Here is a 19,874-nt window from a genome sequence, read left to right on the forward strand (position 1 = left end):
AACCACTCTCCTGTTCGTGTGACTCACTATTTGATCTGATTATCTTGCTCCAGCTGCTGCATGCTCCGGCACAAAAATGAAAAATAATTCATGAAAAACAGCGCAGAGAAGTCACGCAGGTTGCTCAGAATGCATTATAGCACAGAGGGATGGATTTATAGATTTCAATAGCAGCGACATCAGGTTCAAGGTATTGAGCGGCCGGCTGAGAGCCACTTTGGTGCATCCAGAGAAAGCACTTTGCCATTATTGTTTGTTGTCATAGATTGCCAACAGGATTTCTTGATTCTTGTTCTTTTATTTGTTGTATTAATCTTTCAGTTTTCTTATTTTTCTATGTGACACTTTCTTTCAAACTGTTATTGTGTTGAACTTTGTATATACAATTCTAAGAATGGCACAGGTTATGACATCCACGTGTTTCTATTAAGGCTGTCAAAAAACCATGTCATACTAGATTGTCGAGAAGGAGGTTAAATAACGCTACAAACTTGCGCTAAATTTTGACGAGGAAAAACTGTCATGGCCATTTTCAAAGGGGTCCCTTGACCTCTGACCTCTAGATATGTGAATGAAAATGGGTTCTATGGGTACCCACGAGTCTCCCCAAGTCATAGTCAAGTCAGCACACTGACACACTGACAGCTGTTGTTATCTATTGGGCTTGAGTTTGCCATGTTATGATTTGAGCATATTGTTTATGCTAAATACAGTACCTGTGAGGGTTTCTGGACAATATTTGTGTTGTTAATTGATTTCCAATAATAAATATAGACATACATTTGCATAAAGCAGCATATTTGCCCACTCCCATGTTGATAAGAGTATTAAATACTTGACAAATCTCAGTTTGAGGTACATTTTGAACAGATAGAAAATGTGCGATTAATTTGTGATTAATCGCAATTAAATATTTTAATTGATTGACAGCCCTAGTTTCTATAAAATATAATATATCAAAATCTTTGTCAACTTGTGAATATCGCTCTTCAAAGTATGATCAGTTCACACATTTCCTGCAGGAAATTTGAATCCTGAAAAGTAGCTTTTAGGATATTTTGACATAGTACTCATTATAGCATATGAAACATGTAAAAAAAATGATTTTATTTGAATATTATACGTAATATCTGTATTTCATTCACAGTATATTCAAAAACCACATGTAGTAAATATGTCATTATAACTCCAGTACTAATAGTGTGAATATGAACAAGTTATTACCTCATGAGACTGTCTAAAATAGCCTGCTATGTATTTCATGTCTCAGATATTAACATGATTGTAATATCAAGTCACTTGTATGATGTGAAAAATAAAATGAATAGACATTTTTTACGTTGTAAAGATGCAAAAAATGACAAGAGTGGTAATGCTAAAGATGTGTACAAACAGAGGTTAGATAAAGTCACAGTTGTTTTTCTTTGTCCACAGTAGAATCCATTATGTCATCACGACAGTCAGTTCGGTTCAGAGGCCACGTGTTTATCTGCTCCATAACTGTGAGTGTTCAGCAGAAGAGGCCTGTTATTCTGTGACTTGTTCAGTGATTCAGCTTTTGTGGCTGCAGGAGGTGTCTGCAACCTTCAGGCCCTCCTGCGTAACCAATGTCACATGGCTGTTGGTCTCAGTAACCGGCTGCTTCACCCAGTTTCCTGGCATCAGACACGGCACAGATGCAGCCGTCCACCTTCTCAACAGCGTTGACCACGTTGTAGAAACGTTTGGTAGTGCCATGACTGTGTCCCCGAGCCTTCAGATCCTCGATTACTTTCTGAAGGGCAAGGAGGAGAGGAGAGGAGACTCGGTTGGAGCAAACGTGATGTCTTATTTTAGCAAATTAACACCCGATTCGACTGTTATCAGCTCATTAAATGTGCGTTATGAGTCGTGCAAAACTTAAAAGCAAAACAGCTTGTTTAGGTTTAGGGATCAAAACCGTTTAAGCCCTGGTTTCCATCGCAGGAAGTTCCTCCGGAACTAAGAACTTTTTGAGGAACTTAAGAGGCTTATAACCACTGATAACACCCACTTAATGACCTCTGAAATCAATGCATTTAATGGATTACCTCATCAAAGTTGGGCTCAAAATTCACTAAACTTTGAGAGTCGACATAAACAACCGGAGCAGCGATCGCCTCCTTGAGGCTCTTTCCAAACCAAAGGTGGTTCATGAGCGCCTGGAAGAGAAAACACAACAATACGTTGCAATCTGGCAAATGGGAAAGTGACGAGTGCAGAATGGATTATGGACACGGTGAAGACACTCGTTAAGAGAGAGCTTGCTATGCAAACGGTGCGGGGCATTAGCCCGCAGCAATTCATCTTAATGGCACTTAGTGTGATTGCCCCAGACACGCACCGAGGCCATCCCAGACGTGATCATGCTCCCACCAGTCGATCCAATCACCAGCGTCTTCGACCGAGACTTCAGCACAGTGGGGGCCATGGAGGATGGAGGCTGCTGCCCTGACAACACAACAAAAGCCTTGACTGACAGGATGGACGGCTTCAATTCAGACTAAACAATGTGAGTAGAACCAGAAGGAAATTGTTATGAATGCAATCAGTGGAGTGTCTTTGAATGATGTGAATCACAGGCTTGCATAAGGGCATTTATTCAACCCTTTACCTTTGTTCAGCAGCTGACATCAGACAGAAGAGGAACTCGATAAACAAAGGATCTACATTGCTAGGGTTCATATCACGAGACTAGAGTCTACAGCGCACTGGAGGAAAAGGTGTGGGATCACCAAAGTCATTAGCACCATTTGTATATTTCATAGCAATCCTTCCATCAGTTGTTGAGATGTATTAGTCTGGAACAAAGTCCGAGGACTGACTGACCAACGGACTAACACTGCCATTTTTAGCAGTGCCATTAGCATGGCTAAAAAAGAGGTTGGTAAGCTTGAAGCCAAGGTAGGATTGGTTGTGTTGTTCAAATCTCATTTTTTGTCATATAACCTGTGGCTGTTGTAGTACTGTAATTAGCCCGTTCAATTATTTAATTTGGCCTGAATGTCTATCCTACCTACCCGTCTACCGGCATGCACTCTGCCCGTGCATTCATTGCGTGTCACCGGAGTCTTCCACATAGCTTGAATAACAATCACCATGTTCGTTGTTTGCGTTCATGATGATAATTTTGGGGGAGTGGCTTTGCAGGGAGGCCTGAACAGATGGACTGTCAGTGCTGTCAACTTAGAGACTAGGGGTGGGCAATACCACCAAATTTGGTTTCGATCCGATATATACATATGTAACTTTTTACACGTATCCACATGTTTTAATCGTTTTTATTGCCAATGTGTGAAGAGGTTGTAACCTAACCTAAAAAATTAGACCTTCAGTGACTTTCTGGGTTTCCTCTATCAGCTTGTAGACCGATTTTAATGTAAAGAGCCCAGGCCCATTTTTTCCGGGAAAATCCAACGGATGTGACGTCATTAGTGCTTGCAAGTGGCTTATTTTCAGCTCCAGCGGGCAACCATAGCTAACATTCGGTTGGAAATGGAGTCCGCTAACGCCAACAAACGACCAGAGTATTAAATACTTGACAAATCTCCCTTTAAGGTACATTTTGAATAGATAAAAAATGTGCAAATAATTTGCGATTAATCGATTTATTTGATTGACAGCCCTAGTAAATACTATTAAGTATCTCTAAGCAAGGTAGTTAACCCTGTGCAAGTGGGCAACTTCTTTGCAAGAGAACTAGGAATAAGGGCGTGTACATGTATTGTGTGCTATTATGTGACAGTAAGTTACTTGATTCCGAAAAAAAAAATAAACCTGAATTACTTGTATTGTTCTTTCGGTTGAAGGAAAATGGAAAATGTGTCATGATTTATTTACTCGGAAAGATCTTATCTTCTCTTCCACAGAAGTCTGACAGCTGGTTGTTGAGGATGACTCCAGTGCTCGGGGAGAAGACCTTGGAGCCAAATCTGTGAAGAAAATACAAGAAATGAACTGGATCTTGACGTTATAACACTTGTACAGATGCACTTGTCAAACCTGAGCTTTCTCCAACACTTGGCGACTGGAGACTTATGAAAAGAGAGATTTCTTTTCAAATTCCTTTTACAAAAACACTCGTTCCTTAATCTCTTGAATCTTAATCCTCTACTTTCAAACCAACAGTAATGCTTGATGGCTGATTTCTCGCTGTAAAGCAAAACCCCTTCAGATACTGACATGTGGTTGATGGAGCTGGTGACAGACACAGCGGATCCATCCTCAGTCAGCACAGACACGTGCGTGGTGCCCATGCTGTCCAGATACGGGGTGATGTTGTAATACTGGGGATCGTGAGTCATGTTGCTGCTGATCAAGCTCCGTATGTGCTTGGCAAAGCTTTCCTCTGTGAATTTCTTGGCCATCTGGGAAAAGTACAGAACAATTAAAAACACACGCATAGCAAAGAACATGAATTTCAAAGGTAAAGTTATGACTGTATTTCACACTTCTCGCTGCTTTGCAGAGGGAACAAGAAAAAACTGAAATCAGAACTAAATTTGAAAGATAATTATCTGCCTCTCAAACTCTCTTATTTGTTTCAAACATTGAATCAGAATAAAGGCAAATTTAAAAAACAAATACATATTGGATGTAAATAGTGGCACTGAAGATTTATGATTGATTATATACATTTAGAATTTAGGTTAAACTGATGCACACGTTTAAGGGTACAGTGTGTAGGATTTGGCGACATCTAGTGGTGTGGTTGCAGATTGCAACCAACCCTTCCGCTCACTCCTCCCTTTCCAAGACTGCAGTTATGTGAGCCGCCGAGTGCAAAACCGTAGTAAAGCCGTTCACCTCGCTCAGCGACCATTCTTACCATAATAACACTACTTTAGAATCAACGGAAGTCAGACGGCAGCTTGCGGTACCGCGGTTTTGCACTCTGCGGCTTACGTTAGCGCAGTTTCACAATTGTGTTGGAGAACTACGGTGGCCTTCGGGTAACGTAAAAACGCGAAAGTCTCTCTCTAGAGCCAGTGTTTGGTTTGTCCGTTCTGGGCTACTGTTCAAACATGGCAGACTCCGTGAAGAGGACCAGCTCCCTGTGTAGATATGAAGGGCTCATTCTAAGCTAACGAAAACACGATTCTTAGTTTCGGGTGATTATACACTAATAAAAAACATAGCTATTAATATTATATTACATTTCTGCTCATAGATCCCCCAAAATATTACACCCTTCTCCTTTCTCTCAGTTGGTTGCAATCTGCAACCACACCACTAGATGTTGCCAAATCCTACACACTGTACCTTTAAGTAACATTTACTTAACTTTTACTAAACTGTGGCATGTCTGCTTTTACGTAAGTAAATTATCTAAATAATTTTTCCATCACTGGCTATAAGCCATGACTAGACTACTTAAAAATAACTTACTTCTTCTGAGCTGAATCTTGGATCACGGATGTGTTTCTTTAATCCATTGGCAAACTTAAAAGCTTCAACAAGGCGATGATAAGCCAGTGTCTTTTTTTCACCTATCAGAGACGCTGAATTCAAGTCATATCCTGTAAATAGAAGCAATTGTTTAGTTTCCCCCCGTGTATTCCACTTCTAAACATGTGCAGTATCTAGATGCTTCGATAGCATCAAACACTGACATTCACGCCATCATTCGGTCTCCTCATTTAGGTAAACAACTCACACACAACAACCAATGAAAGTATTAATTTGGCGTTTCTCTGCTCAACACATAAACACCGCTAACACACTTTGTTATGTGATTTGACAGTGTGGATGAGCAGTTAGGAACCTTTCATGATGTTAAGTATGAAGCTGAGGATGATGCCTCCTGCAGGGGGAGGGGGTATGTACATCTGATACTCTCCAAAAGGAACAACCCACGCATCCGTCACTGTGGCTCTATACGATGCCAAGTCCTGCACCGTGAGTGTTCCCCCTGAGGAAAAACATGGAAACAAATGGAACTGAACAAAACGCATCTCAGCTCCACATAATCAAGACTTTTAATGGATCCCGGCAGCTCACACTAGAGCTCTGTGAGTGATCACTGCAGTGCTTTACAGACCCAATTGATTTGTTCATTTGTAATTAGATCATTGTGCCAGGCAGAGATAGAAAATGGTTGAAGGAAAGAGAGCATGATGAAACCCGTCTGACAATACCTGCCTCCTGTATGTCACGGATTAAATCCTCTGCTATTTTTCCAGTGTAAAAAGCATCTGCCCCATGGTTTGCGATCATCTCCAAGGTGTCGGCCAATTTCTCAAACTTCACAATATCGCCAGCCTTCAGCAGGTTCCCATTCTTATCGGTATACAACTTTCTAAAGGACAAATACAAAGAAAGAAAGTATCACTTAAATGTAGAAATGTGAAATGTTCATTTTGTGCTCATCATATTTTGGAGTTGTTTTAGGGGTTGCTTTCGTACCGTAGAGGCTGGGTCTGGTTCGTATCAATGTACGGGATGTATCGACTTGGATCTGAGGAATAGGAAACCCTTCTCTGGCCAGTTGGATGGTTGGATGGAAGAGGGTGGCCCACGGCAACTTCCCATAAAGCTTGTGTGCCTGTTCATAACCCCGAATTTCCCCTGGGACCCCAATCCATTGGCTACCTGGATGGATGGATAGATAGGTAACTAACTACCGGTATGTGCATTTACTCAAGTTCTGTACTTAAGTACAATTTTGAGGTACTTGTAATCTACTAATGTACAACTGATTTACTATTTCCATTATATACCACTTTATTCTCCATTATATTTCAACTGGAAATATTCTGCTTTTTACTATACATACTGTATATCTGACAGCATAAGTTACTAGTAACTTAGGCTATTAAATAAGTGTTATCTGTCGCTATAAGCACCATAGATGTGGGTCATTAGGGGCCTACTACACCTACTAAGTTGTAAAAATGAAATCAAACCTGAAAAGCAACACATTCTAACATGTCGTAAAACTGAATGAAAAAATGTCACGTTTTGAACACAAACAAAAAGGCTTCTTTAGGTTTAGGCAACAAAACTACAACTTCTATAATAATAATAAGAACTATGTTTCAGACGTGAAAGTGAAGGCACTACAGGTTGGTCATGTTGTCTACAGCACCTGATTTCTGTTTCTGCTCCTGTCATAATTACACAGCTAGATGGCACCAAATCCTACAAAATGTCCCTTTAAAATTAGGTTTTTCTAAACTACACAACATTTGCATTACGGATCATTTGCAACAGCTCCAACCATGGAGGAAGGGCTTACCAAAACAAACAGGTATTCAACGGCTAGAGGAAGAGGAAACGCCACAGCAATATTTTTTCTGTATTCATATTTGTGAATAAATGTTTTGCAGTTTGAATAATGAATAAGACATTTTTAGTGACAACAGCAAGTGACAATCATTTTTTAAAGATTTTTCCAGAAAGCCCCCCCCCCCCAAATGTTTATATTTCTGTAATTAGAGTGATATTATACACTAAGCAAAGGGTTTTCCTGTGTAATAATGCCCTCATTACATCCTTTACAGATAGGCCTAGCTCTCTCCTGTCTACTTAAATAGGCTCAGGAGTGCATGTCGCAACATGATTAATAGTTTAGGACTCCTGTTCCACTGTGTGTGGTCTTGGCTAAGAGCTCAGTTTGTAGCCAGTTCCTACAGTATGTCAGGACTGTCGGGCCCCCAGTATGTATACAATTAGACTCTACTGCATGGGAAGCAAGCAAGGCCATTGACATGTCCAAGAAAGGACTGACGGTATCTTCAGTCCCAGACCTGACATAAATCTTTCATCTTTGAGCCCTTGTATGGTAAAATATATATAGTTCTTCAGGTGTGAACCATACTGTGTATTCCTCAAAAGGAGCAGAATATTTAGGCTGCTTCCTCCAGCATGGGAGGGCCAAACTTAAAACAGTTCTGCATTTTGAAGGCCATCCATTACATGGTGTTTTTAATAGACTCAGAATCTCATTCAGTGAGCGACTAGTGATGCCTCAGTGTTCTACTGAACGATTCAGGAGGTCTTTTGTTCCAGCAGCGGTCAGATTGTTTAATGAACTTTCTTAGATATGGCCTAGATCCATGGTGCCTCTCAGCTGTTGATTATGTCTCAAAGGGCTACTTATGATGTTATTTATTTATTGGTGTATTGTGAATACTGTGTTTTTGTTGTTTGTTTGTTGTTGTCTGACTTGGTGGCAATCGAATTTCCCCACGGGGATCAATAAAGCTGTCTATCTTATCTATCTATCTTATGATAATGTAGGAGCATATCCTACCTGATGAAAAAAAGGTCAGAGCGAGAAAAACAAGAAATACTTCACATAAGAATCAGGAAAAAAACAAACAATGCAGGTCTTAGATGATGTGATATGCTGCCAGAGCAGTACCTGAAATCAACTGGAAGGTCTTGGGACATGACTCTATCAGGTCAGGTTTAACCTTCCACGGTGCAGTCTCTCTGGAGTTGATGATTTTCACTTTGCCTTTGAAAAGAGGAGATATTATCGATTAACTTTGTACCCATCACACAGAACACTCAGTTAGTTCTGCCGTAGCCAATTAGAGGATGCTGGATGAATGTGTCTGTTACCAGAGCTGTCCATCACTGTGAATATGGACCCCCCTCCGAGGCCCATGCTCTGTGGGTTGATGATGGAGGTGCACAGCAGAGCAGCGATGGCGCCATCTACTGCTGAGCCTCCTTTTAGAAGCATGTCCCTGAAAGAGTTGGAAAAGTCGTCACCATACATGCCAGTCTACTTTCGTTATGCTTATCGTCATGGACCAGCCATGTTAGGGAGTGGCGAGTTTGTTTTGCATTTTATGGTGTTATGAAACACATTGAGCATCCTTGTTTATTAAATGTTTTCTAGACTTATATCTGATTCAATGAGGCATATTTGTTAGAATTTAAGTTGACACCTTTACTATTATAGTAGGAATAGAGTAGTTAGTAGATCAGTTCAGTTTTTATGAAGCAAATATTTGGAACAAGCTCCCAGAAAACTGCAGGACCAACTACAACTTCTTTTCAAACAAAGCTTAAAACTTTCCTGTTTGCTGCTGCCTTTATTAAACCAGATAATGATCTTATACTGCACTAGAACTTTTACTCTTGTGTGTTATATTCTATTTTAGCTTCTATCCTATAGATTTTATTTTTAGCTTGTTTTTATTTTCTAATTTTTAATGTTTTTATAACTGTTTTAATTAATGTTCTTTTGCACTTTTTCGCAATGTACTTGAATGTTTAAATGTAAAGCACTTTGAATTGCCCTGTTGCTGAAATGTGCTATACATATAAAGCTGCCTTGCCTTGCCTAGATTAGAGTTTAGTAAGTGCTAAAGCCATACAAATAGACTGTGTGTTTGTGTGCGTAATAGGAACCCTGCAGCTCTCCAAATGGAAACCTTTGTTGCAGCCGTAAACAGAAGTGTAAAACATGCCACTCACCGTCCAATCCTCGAACATCTCCCAGAGTCTGCGGCCACAGCAGCGCTGGAGAAAGTGCCATCTGGGCACTTTTGCTTCACAAACACAGCAATACACACAATCACAGCGACCACGCAGAGCAGTATCAGTGCGCAACAAGTGTACACTCTTGCCTTTGACCTCGCCATGGTTTGATATTAGCCAATAACTCCCGCGGGGATCATTCAAGTTGCATCATGACATTTAACTCTCCTCTGAGATATTACAACTTCTCTGACTGACTTGATGATTGGGAGCCCAGTTGGTTCATGAGAAGGGGCGTGCTCGGCTCAGCCTGGCTCCACCCTGGCCCTGCCAAGAGGAGGGGAGGAATGATGAGGAGGAAACTGGGTGTTTTAAATGGAGGGTTCATCTGAGTTTTTTTCCGTTTTGTTTTTTTTCTCAAATGGAAAAGCCCTCTCAGACTGTCTGAGCCACTTAAAATATATCAGTTTAAAGGGACTGTTTGTAGCTTTCAGAAATGCTTGTTAACAGCGACACCTGTGGCCGTTAAGTCAACGAAAGTCAGCGTCCTGTTGCTCGCGCTTGCTCGCTCTAAATAAACATGAACGAGCATCGCTCAAAACAGTGAGGCCACACGTCAGCTAAAACCACAATATCACTTTATATTTCATCTGCTTGGCAGTAATGTTAGCTGACCAGACGAAGGTCTCTATCCATGAATCATTGCTGATCCTAGTGTTGGCTTTTCCTGCTTCAGCCCCAAAGGCTGAAGCAGGAAAAGAAACGTTATCGTATCCGCCGGTGTCTCCCACCGGCATCCGGTCGGAGATGATAACGTTTCTCGCTGCGGAGCCCCGTCAGTTCACAAGACATGGGAAACCTCTGTTGGTCTGGAGGAGCTGCAGCATTTATTTCTGCACAAACGTCCACTGTACATTCACTAGATATTCTCAGAGCTAAACTAACTCTTCTGCAGTGTGTAGTGAGCATGCATGCATGTGTAGAGGTGGAGCGAGACAGCGAGAACGCGCGCGGTGTGTGAGTGAATGCAAGCAGGCAGAGGAGCAGAGACTCCGGTCACACGCGAGCGCATGGGATCCCGACCCGGTAGAATTATACGTGTAAAAAGTTACAAACAGTCCCTTTAAGTGTGCGCTATATTTTGAATATTTTCAGCGCTTTATGTTGCTGTCAGACAGCCCTCTCCGATGGGGAACCGAAGCCGTTATATCGCTGTCTTCAAAGCCACCAGACTACATTCATGAAAACAGTTATTTTTATCTCGCAGAACACAGGAGATGCTGGTCTACCGCTTCATCGATCGGTTAGTTTGTTTTGTGTTATTGCGTGACTTTTGGATCGCACTAACATGGCGTCCACAGCAGTACATTGCTTGGCTTCCGTGCTGGTACTCCTGTCTACTTCTTCAAACTGGGAGCATGCTGACCGCCATCTAAGTTACTCGCGGAATTTGACGTCACACCATCAGATACAGCCCTTCCCTCCCTGCGGCAGGTCTTCGCCTGTCCGTGCACATCCAAATTTTTCTAACTACGCAGAGGTAGTATGTCGGTTTGCCGCGAGGAGAAACCTGCACGGAGTATAAAAGATCCAAAAAGTTTCCTCGTCACGATTCCACGTCAGCTCATGTCCGTGCAGCCGTCCTTGCGGAAAATATAACCAATGTTTAATATATACTGTAGCCTATATGTAGCAGCGTCATCAAATAGAAACCTACGTCAGGTCACGTGCTGGAAAAAAGTTTTTAGGGCTTGGGAAAATAGAATTTTGACGCTAAAACATACGTACTTCGACCAAAATTTGAATGTTCGGATTTGAATAAATAGGGAAAACCACTTGGAAGCTACAGAATGATATGAAGACCTCAAAAAATACAAAAATAAATCTTGGACCCACCCCTTTAAGTAACCCAGTTTGTGTCATTCACTCGCCACTAGCGAACCAACTCATAAACAACTCTTTTGGTTCACCAACAACTCCCATAGCTCCGCCTCCTCTCTCTCCCTAACAGTGCTGTCCTCTTGTCACTCGTGTTATTCACTCTGGTTGGATATTTGCGGGTATCGTTGTCAAGTTAAGTGTTTCCCATTAATTACAGACAGTCCAGGTTGGCCTACCACAGTTTCATAATGAACCGAAAATATTTTTACACTTGAATCTCGGTGGGTCAGTGACGACCGCTTGGTGTGGGAGGATCCTCTCGTGGGAGCGTCTCAGGGCTGGCTTGGAAAGGCCCGGGGTGAAGGTGGCTTATGGCTCCTACCGGGGGCTTCACAGCACCCCGTCTCTTTATGTGTGTGCATGCTAATAGATAAAGCAGTGCTGATAACACAGTAGCCTACATGCTTTGAATTCCTTAGATATAGCTATGCAGTGTTCTAAGCAAACCGGATGGCATCAAAAAGAATGATTCGTTCATAAATCTAACAGGACTGAGTAAACAAGGCCCCTCATGTGCGGAGGGGCCACAAAGACACTAGAATGAATAGCTATGGATGCGCGGTGGTGCCCATAGAGAATGCCTTTGCACAGGGTACAGAATTTTGTGCTACGCCCCTGGTTTCACCTCAAAACTCTGAACTAACCCTACGGCACTCACACAGCAAGGTGATGGACCTATAACAGTATACACATAGGCACAATGATCCAGAGGAAAACAAAAAATGTCCCCACCTTCACAGTCAGTGTTTAGCAATCACAAAAGGTTGTTGAGTTCACTCAGAAATGCAAACAAAAAAGTTTAGAAATGTTTTTAAATGTGTGTTCCAGAAATGTACTAAATTATTGGGGTAACCTGGCTGAGGAAAAACTGGTGTTTTTACATATTTCCATGTTCCAGATTTGAGAGGATTCTGTGTTTTAATCAGCAAAGCTCCAGATAACTCAGTGAAACAAGCTTTTCCAACAGGAACCCTGCGGCAATAAATCCTAATCTTGTAACAAGCGGAAATATGTAGGCGACTGTTAACTTTTGTTATTCAGGAACAGTCATATCCGCACAAACAAGCCATGGCATGTCAGACTGGTAATCAACAGGAAACTGCAACAGATTACAACTTCAACGGATATCTTGTAATCAATGTTATGTTGCTGTATTTGTTCTACAAGTATTCACGCTCCAGGGTGAAGAAGTTCCTATTTCTTATATACAGTGCAAAAGAGTTTGGGGCCCCTGGTATGAAACCAATGTGTGTGAGTGTAGGGTCTCCAGGATTGGGGCTTGCAGTTGGGCCCTTCTAGGAAAAGTTGTTGACCATGTTGCCATATTATAGTGTCATAAACTATCACCATCAAACTACTTTTCTATGACTGCTGTGAACGACCCAGGCAAGTCGCAATGCATCTTGGGAAATGCTGTCTGCAGTTATATCAAACAGCAGTCGATGGGCGAGCCATGAGGCATACGGAAGAGGGAGGCTCTCAATTGAGTCAAGTCATATAGAGATTACCAGAGTAATACCGGATATAGGGCGATTTCCCCTTCAAAGTAAAACATGATATGATGATAAAAAAAAATATTTTCATTGTCAATTAATCTGCTAGTTATTTCCTCAATTAATCAATTTCCTTTTTCAATTCAAAATCTTTTCGTCTACAAATTGTTAGAAATAGTGAAAGATGCTGCTATTCGAGAAAAAAATTGTTTTAAAGGTTATCTTAATTGCAAATTAATTGCCCATTTTTATCTGTTCAAAATGTACCTTAAAGGGAGATTTTTCAAGTATTTAATACTCTTATCAACATGGGAGTGGTTAAATATGCTTGCTGTATGCAAATATACATATATATTTATTACTGGAAATCAATTAACAACACAAAATAATGACAAATATTGTCCAGAAATCCTCACAGGGACTGCATTTAGCATAAACAATGTGCTCAAATCATGGCAAACTGCAGCCCAACAGGCAACAACAGCTGTCAGTGTGTCAGTGTGCTGATTTGACTATGACTTGCCCCAAACTGCATATGATTATCATAAGGTGGGCATGTCTGTAAAGGGGAGACTCGTGGGTACCCACAAACGGCTACAATATTGTTTTCCTCCATTTCTGATTCAACAACGGTCAGAGGTCAAGGGACCCCTTTGAAAATGGCCTTGCCAGTTTTTTTTTTTTTTACATCACCCCATGGTTTCTTACTGGTTGGTCTGGTTACCAGTCCGTCCCTGCCACATTGCTACTTTGGCTACAAAACTGTCGCCAAAACAAGAGGAAGAAAATAATAATAATAATAATAATTTAAAAAAAAAATGAATTGTTCTTAATTGCTGTTGAAATAGCTGCTTGTGTTACAGTGTTTTGACTTTTAGCCATAAATTGTTGCACCATTGCCTTGCATAGAGATAGATGGGAGGAGTTTTGGAACTCCAGTGCTTTGTTTTGGACAGATTTCACTGAGACATTTATTTTGAAAAGCCGTACCAGAAATACTGTTGTGTATTCCTCTGGTTGCTTGACTTCTGGGTGGCTTCCCTTGACGGAGCTTCAGTATTTACAACAATATTGTCGGAAGACGCTGCTGTCCATCACAGACAGACAGACAGACAGAGAGACAGACAGAGGGGGAGTCGAACCGTCGGTTGGACAGACAACAGACAGCTTCATCATCTTCCTCCTCTGCAACAAGATGGGTGTCGACTCCTATTAAGGACTCTTCTTTTGTGCATCCTGGAGATATTTCCTATAATGTTGCCGAGTGATATCCGTCTACCTTGTGCACTGCAGTGGTGCGCAGCTTCAGCCGGAGAAACACCTGTGCGCCTCTCATCCTCTCCATTGGCAACACACAGCCATGAATGTTGAGTAGGTATGGATGCAAAAAAAAAAACCTGTGCACGCAAAGAAACATCCACGTAGACAAGGAAGCTACTGCGATCTTGCTTGTGTTTTTTTGTTTTTTTTCCATTGCTCATTGCTCATCAATACCTTGGTCATCAGTTTGCATGGCATCTTGGTGGCAGCAGAGCTTGTGATGGGGAGATTACATGGAACCAGTGTTGGGAATAAGGCAGGGTGTGTGTGTTTTGGATGGCTTCATGGTTGGGTTTGATGGCCAGTATGCCTTAAAAGCAGTGGGGTTGGGTGGGAGAGATGTGTGGGCGTCTTGATGCTGTCAGACAGGATGCAGGATGCAGGGGAGGATCTATTGGAGCAGGATTACCCGACCATTTTTGGCGAGGAGGGAGCATCGTGGAGTTCAGATCACAGTTGACGCATTGCACTCTGCGCGTTTTTGGCTGCTGGTCCATTATCATTATATAATCATGTAATCCAGTCTTTTTTTTTTTTCTTTTTTTTTTACTAAAGCAGCATACAGCTCGCCCCCTCCCTCCCTCCACCCTGAGGATCCATTTATGCAGCTCCTGCTGAGCAAACCCATGAATGCCAATTATATACATGTGGGTGGGCATCAACACATAGCTTAAGTTTACATAATTCACTGTTTGTGGTCTGGTGCGCAAAAAACATATCAAAAAATGGGAGAGATTTGTGTTAAATGCAAGCAATGTGCCCATGACTCATGGTTTTATACAGTGCAGTACAGGAGGAGTGTGTGGATACCAGATTGTGTTCAAAGTGTGTGTTTACGGGGGTGCAGTCTGTGTGTGGGAGTTTCAGCAGGTGTAGACTTTGTGGTGCATACAGGATGGGAATTTTCTCAAACTCTTGAGATGGAAGATGTGTTTCGCAGACGCAAAAAGCAAATTGTGTGCCATCAGTTTAACTCATTCTGCATGCCGACACATTAACAGTAAAGTCAATCGCATGCAGCATCCCTCCTAAATGTCAGTATCACAGTATCCTCCTCAAGCCTCTTTCTCTTCCTTCTGTCTTTGTTTTGCAGAGAACGGATCTCCCTAAGGCGCGGTGTCTGTCTGCGTTTGTCTGAAAGAGAGACGAGAGAGGGAGGCAACACGAATACCGCACAGCCAGACATCATGCAAGGAGAAACCTTCCCTCGCTGCAGAGTGCTGAAATGTTAGCACTGAGGAGCGAGTGTGTCAGATCAAATCAGCAGACTGTTTACCATAGGGGGGGCGATAAGAGCTGCTTGACACTAGACTCCCTAACGCCCTGTGTGTGGTTTAAAGCCATCAAGAAAAGACGTGTTAACTGATCTTTCAACGGCACTTTTCTTTCCACCTCACCCCCCGCGTCAGGTTCAGCAATCCAGAAGAAAGGAGCCGAGATGGAGTGGTCACTAGAGAACGTGAGGGAGATGGTGGCTGGAGGGATGCAGTCTATAAGGGAGTGTGAGATCTGTGCTTTCGCCATAGCCATGTGTGTGCTGCTGCTGTTTATGTGGTATTGTTACAGGGTGGGCCGGGAGCATGGCTCCAGCCCGCTGCGTGGGAGGTATCTGGCCGGGCCCAGCCGAATCGGAGGGGTGGTGGGGGGCTTCATGAGTTCAGACTGCCGCGGCAGGGGCAAAGGGAAGCACGGGTCGATGCTGGAAGAGCAGAACGGCTTCGCTTTCTGCCAGTCGTCGGAGTGCTTCCGATGCACCAGCGCCGGGGAGAGTCTGAACCAGAGGCTCTATCACAGCCTGCAGGATTACGCCAAGCGCTACACCTGGTCAGGTATGGGCAGGGTGCACAAAGGAGTCCGCGATCAAGGCCGATACCTCAACAGTCGACCGACCATCCAGCGGCCAGAGGTCTTCTTCCTCCCAGACCTGCCGTCGGCTCCGTTCTTCTCCAGAGAAGTGCAGAGACACGACGTGGAGCTGCTGGAGCAGAGCTTCCCCGCCCTTCTGGCCGAGTTCGAGAGCATCTACCACCAGCCTCCGGCCCGCAGCGGCTCCTCGCTGCCGCCGGGGTGGAAATCCAACAACACTCCCCGCGGCCAGTGGTGGACCTACTACCTGGTCAACCAAGGCACCCCTCTGGTTCTTAATGTCAGGAGGTGCCCGCGGGCCTGGAGGGTGCTGGGCCAGCTGCGCACCTTCATCGCCAACAACGTGTTCGGAAACGCCTGCTTCTCCGTGCTGACGCCTGGAGCTCTGATCACGGAGCATTACGGTCCAACAAACGTCCGGCTGCGCTGCCACCTGGGTAAGAGAGAGAACCGTTTAGTGAGCCGATTCAACCATGTGATGTCTGAGGCTCGGTGTGTATTCAACTTAACACAACAGCAGATGACTAAAAAAAGAATAAGCACATTTAACTAGAGAGGTGAAACAGCTGCTGTGGTGTTCAGACTGAACATCTGGATCCTCATGGGTCATGATTGCACATGGCTGAAATTTAGCGGCTTGTGTGATTATATTTTTTCGTATTCACTGCACATGACGTTTGATTCTATTTCCAACTGTTCCCGGTGAGGTGGCTATAAATAGTGACGTTTATTGTTGTAGACGGGGTCTTTCGTAAGATGCTTTAAACAGAATATTGTAATAATACAGGACACTCTAAGAGGAGGGCATTTTGTCTGGGATGTGTCACCTGGGAGATTGGATAGAAACACAAAATGCTTTGCTGTTCCATAATGACACATGGACTTGTTATTATTTTTCTCTGGCAGGTCTCAGAGTGCCCCCTTCCTGTGAGCTTGTAGTTGGTGGAGAGCCACAGTGCTGGTCTGAGGGCAGCTGTCTGCTTTTTGATGACTCCTTCCTCCACAGGGCCTTCCACGAGGGTAAGAAGGGATTAAAACTGAATCTTTTATTGCACTCGGCCCCTTTCTTATTTATTCCTTTTAAGGAGGATTTACCTAAAAATGGTATAATCCAATATTAGGCCAACTGAGAGCCTTTTAAAGGAGTCCTATTATGCTTTTTTCCCTTTCCTTTAGTGCATTATATCGCTTTTTTGTGCTTGTAAAAGATCTGCAAAGTTACAAAGCTCAAAGTTCACGCCAAAGGGAGTAAAGCTTGATTTATGGTCGCCCAGCTTTCACGTGGTGCACGAAGGCTTCGCGAGTTTTACTACTGTTGCCAGCCAGCCTACTTTCCTTTCCGGTAACACTCGTTGACTTCTTGCTTATCCATAGAATATTTTGTTTGTACGCCTTCTGGCATTTCAGAGCATATTGCAAAGAACAACACGCTGTGCATAAACGTCACTGCATGCTCGTAGTGAGCACGCCATATACGGAGGCCCACGCCACGGAGGCCCACGCCACGGTCTCGCGCGCGAGTATAAACAAAGCTTAACCCTCCCCAACAGAATCACTGCTCCTGAACTGCCTGAAATGCCTCGTTTGAAGTCCCGCCTTTCCTTCCGTAACATGGTGACGCCACCAAGTAACACATTGGCATAATGGCTAGTTTGACCCTCCCTCAAACAAAGCTAGTTAGAGCGGAGCTGGAGCTGGAGCGGAGTCCAAAGAGTTTGATTGGGTTGACCAACCAAACAGTGGGCCAGCTGACCAATCAGAGCAGACTGGGCTTTGGGGGGTAGAAACCCAAAAACACAAGTAAGCACCTGTAAATGAGCATAATAGGACCTCTTTAATATGAGTCTGACGGGGTTTTACATCAAGATCATGACAATATTCTTGGTTTTCCTGTTGCTATGTGTCTGTTTGTGTGCAGGCGGCGCAGATGACGGCCCCAGGGTGGTCTTCATGGTGGACCTCTGGCACCCGAACGTGGCCGCCGCCGAGAGACAAGCCTTGGACTACATTTTCACCCCAGGCCGCTTAGAGGACAAGGAAGGGAAATAGGTGTGAGTGAGAAACCATGTCTGACCAAGAGACAGATGGCGTTTAGGGAAGTGTCTGTAGGATTTGGGGAGCACCTCTTTTTCTGCCTCCAGACCACCTCTCACATCCACTGTGTACATATTCTCCATCTCATACAGTATCTCTCATAACTCTTCTTAGCAAATGACCAAACATTGGGCCTCTTTTATCCATCATGTTTTTGCCTGTGTAGTTGTGTAAAAGACACCACACTTGAAAGTACATTTTTCTCTCAGTAGGAGCACGATTGTTCATGCAGCCATTTAATTCATGTGCATTAACACCGTGGCAGGGACATTTTAGCTTATTTGGCATTATTTTAATTTCAAATCTTTGAATGTTCAATGCATTGGCATTAAAGATGAATGATGTGACTGAACAGGAAAAACTTTGCCTAGCAAGCAGTTCCCATCATAATATATATTTTTCCACATTTCCCTCTAACTTCGAGCCAGTTCTGGAGCAACAATTATTTCTATCTAAGATTCATTGTACTGCTCGTATAAGCCTTATTTTGGTTGCTTCTTGAAAGAGTTCAACAGTATGTTGATGGAGAGCAAAGTACATTACCAGCCCAGTCGCACAGAAGTTCGTGAAATAGTCACGAAATTGAATGTATTGATTTGTGTACATGACACAAATTTCCCATTTGTTTCATGAGCAGGAAATCAATTTGTATGTAATCCACGTAATTCAAAGTAAAGTCAAAGTTGATTTATTTGTCATTTTAACCCAAACTGTGATCTTTTCCTAAACCCAACTAAGTACTTTTTTGTCGCGTAACTTCTGTACTTAAGACACAGCACTTCCGGTGATATTTTAACCCAAACCGCGATCTATTCCTAAACCCAACTAAGTAGTTTTGTTGCCTAAGCCTAACCAAGTCGATCTATTCCTAAACCTAAACTAAGTGGTTTTATTTTGAAAAGACTGGGGTGGAAATTGACACATGTTGCTGGACATTCGTAGGACAACGCACAAAAAATAAGTTGTTGAAAGTCGTGCGTGTCATGAAAAAAGGGAAATTCGTATCTATGTACACAAATCAAATCGATTAGATCTAGTGACTATTTCACGAACTGCCGTGAGACTGTGATGACATTACAGATATGATCAACAGCTCTTAGGATCTTGTAGTTATGCTTCACTTAATGTATGGACATGAATTGGAGTCATTGAGTTAAGCATTGATGGGCCCTGTATTGGTGGTATTACTTTACATCTAACACTAATTCTTTTACACTTACTGTAACACCTACATACATTTCCCCAAGGGCTAAAAAGAAGAAAAAAAAAAGATCACTGAACTTTTTATATTACTCAACATATCCAGTCACGCTTAAGATACAAATTCTGAGTCAAACCAAAACACGATTGTCAGTGCGTTTGCACATTTTATTTTCCATTTCAAAAACACCCACTTTCCAATGTGGGACACACTTTCGACTGTTTGAATTTTCACGAATGAGTGGAAAATCTCTTGCTTGCAGAATGGCGACATAATTTCCGTGATTGTAGTGCTCATTTACATCAAATCACAGCTAAAGTAAAGCTAAAGCTGAAGCCAAGGGATCATTGCTGGATGATTTTGGGCCTACTGTTCAAAAGGTCGTCATAAACTAATTGAAACAGATAATAAAAATGTGCAGTTTTATACTGATAAATGATAAATAAGCAAATGCAGTGTCATTCTGTAAATGTCATTTTAGGCACAATTGGGGCTTTATGGCTGAA

At 42.6% G+C, this 19,874-nt stretch overlaps 2 protein-coding genes across 3 annotated transcripts; one reads left to right on the top strand and one right to left on the bottom strand.

The window, feature by feature from the left end:
• Positions 1-894: 894 nt before the first annotated feature.
• ggt5a (gamma-glutamyltransferase 5a) lies at positions 895-9,726 on the bottom strand. Its single transcript, XM_037778537.1, is given in 13 exon segments — positions 895-1,774; positions 2,070-2,180; positions 2,363-2,469; positions 3,859-3,950; positions 4,201-4,385; positions 5,407-5,537; positions 5,783-5,929; positions 6,156-6,316; positions 6,424-6,469; positions 6,472-6,609; positions 8,384-8,479; positions 8,587-8,714; positions 9,451-9,726. Coding segments are annotated over 13 exon segments (1,656 nt in total). The 5' UTR covers positions 9,618-9,726; the 3' UTR covers positions 895-1,627.
• A 4,172-nt stretch (positions 9,727-13,898) lies between these two features.
• asphd2 (aspartate beta-hydroxylase domain containing 2) lies at positions 13,899-18,843 on the top strand. 2 transcript variants are annotated; one of them, XM_037779132.1, is made up of 4 exons: positions 13,899-14,262; positions 15,301-16,510; positions 16,980-17,093; positions 17,992-18,843. In XM_037779132.1, the coding sequence occupies exons 2-4, from the start codon at positions 15,646-15,648 to the stop codon at positions 18,120-18,122; spliced, it is 1,110 nt and encodes a 369-aa protein (XP_037635060.1). In that variant the 5' UTR covers positions 13,899-14,262; positions 15,301-15,645; the 3' UTR covers positions 18,123-18,843. The 2 variants fall into 2 exon arrangements, with proteins under 2 accessions (XP_037635060.1, XP_037635061.1); XM_037779133.1 differs by having other exon boundaries at positions 13,899-14,258.
• Positions 18,844-19,874: the final 1,031 nt, after the last annotated feature.

Source organism: Sebastes umbrosus, chromosome 8, assembly GCF_015220745.1.
Source record: "Sebastes umbrosus isolate fSebUmb1 chromosome 8, fSebUmb1.pri, whole genome shotgun sequence".
Classification (NCBI taxonomy): Eukaryota; Metazoa; Chordata; class Actinopteri; order Perciformes; family Sebastidae; genus Sebastes; species Sebastes umbrosus.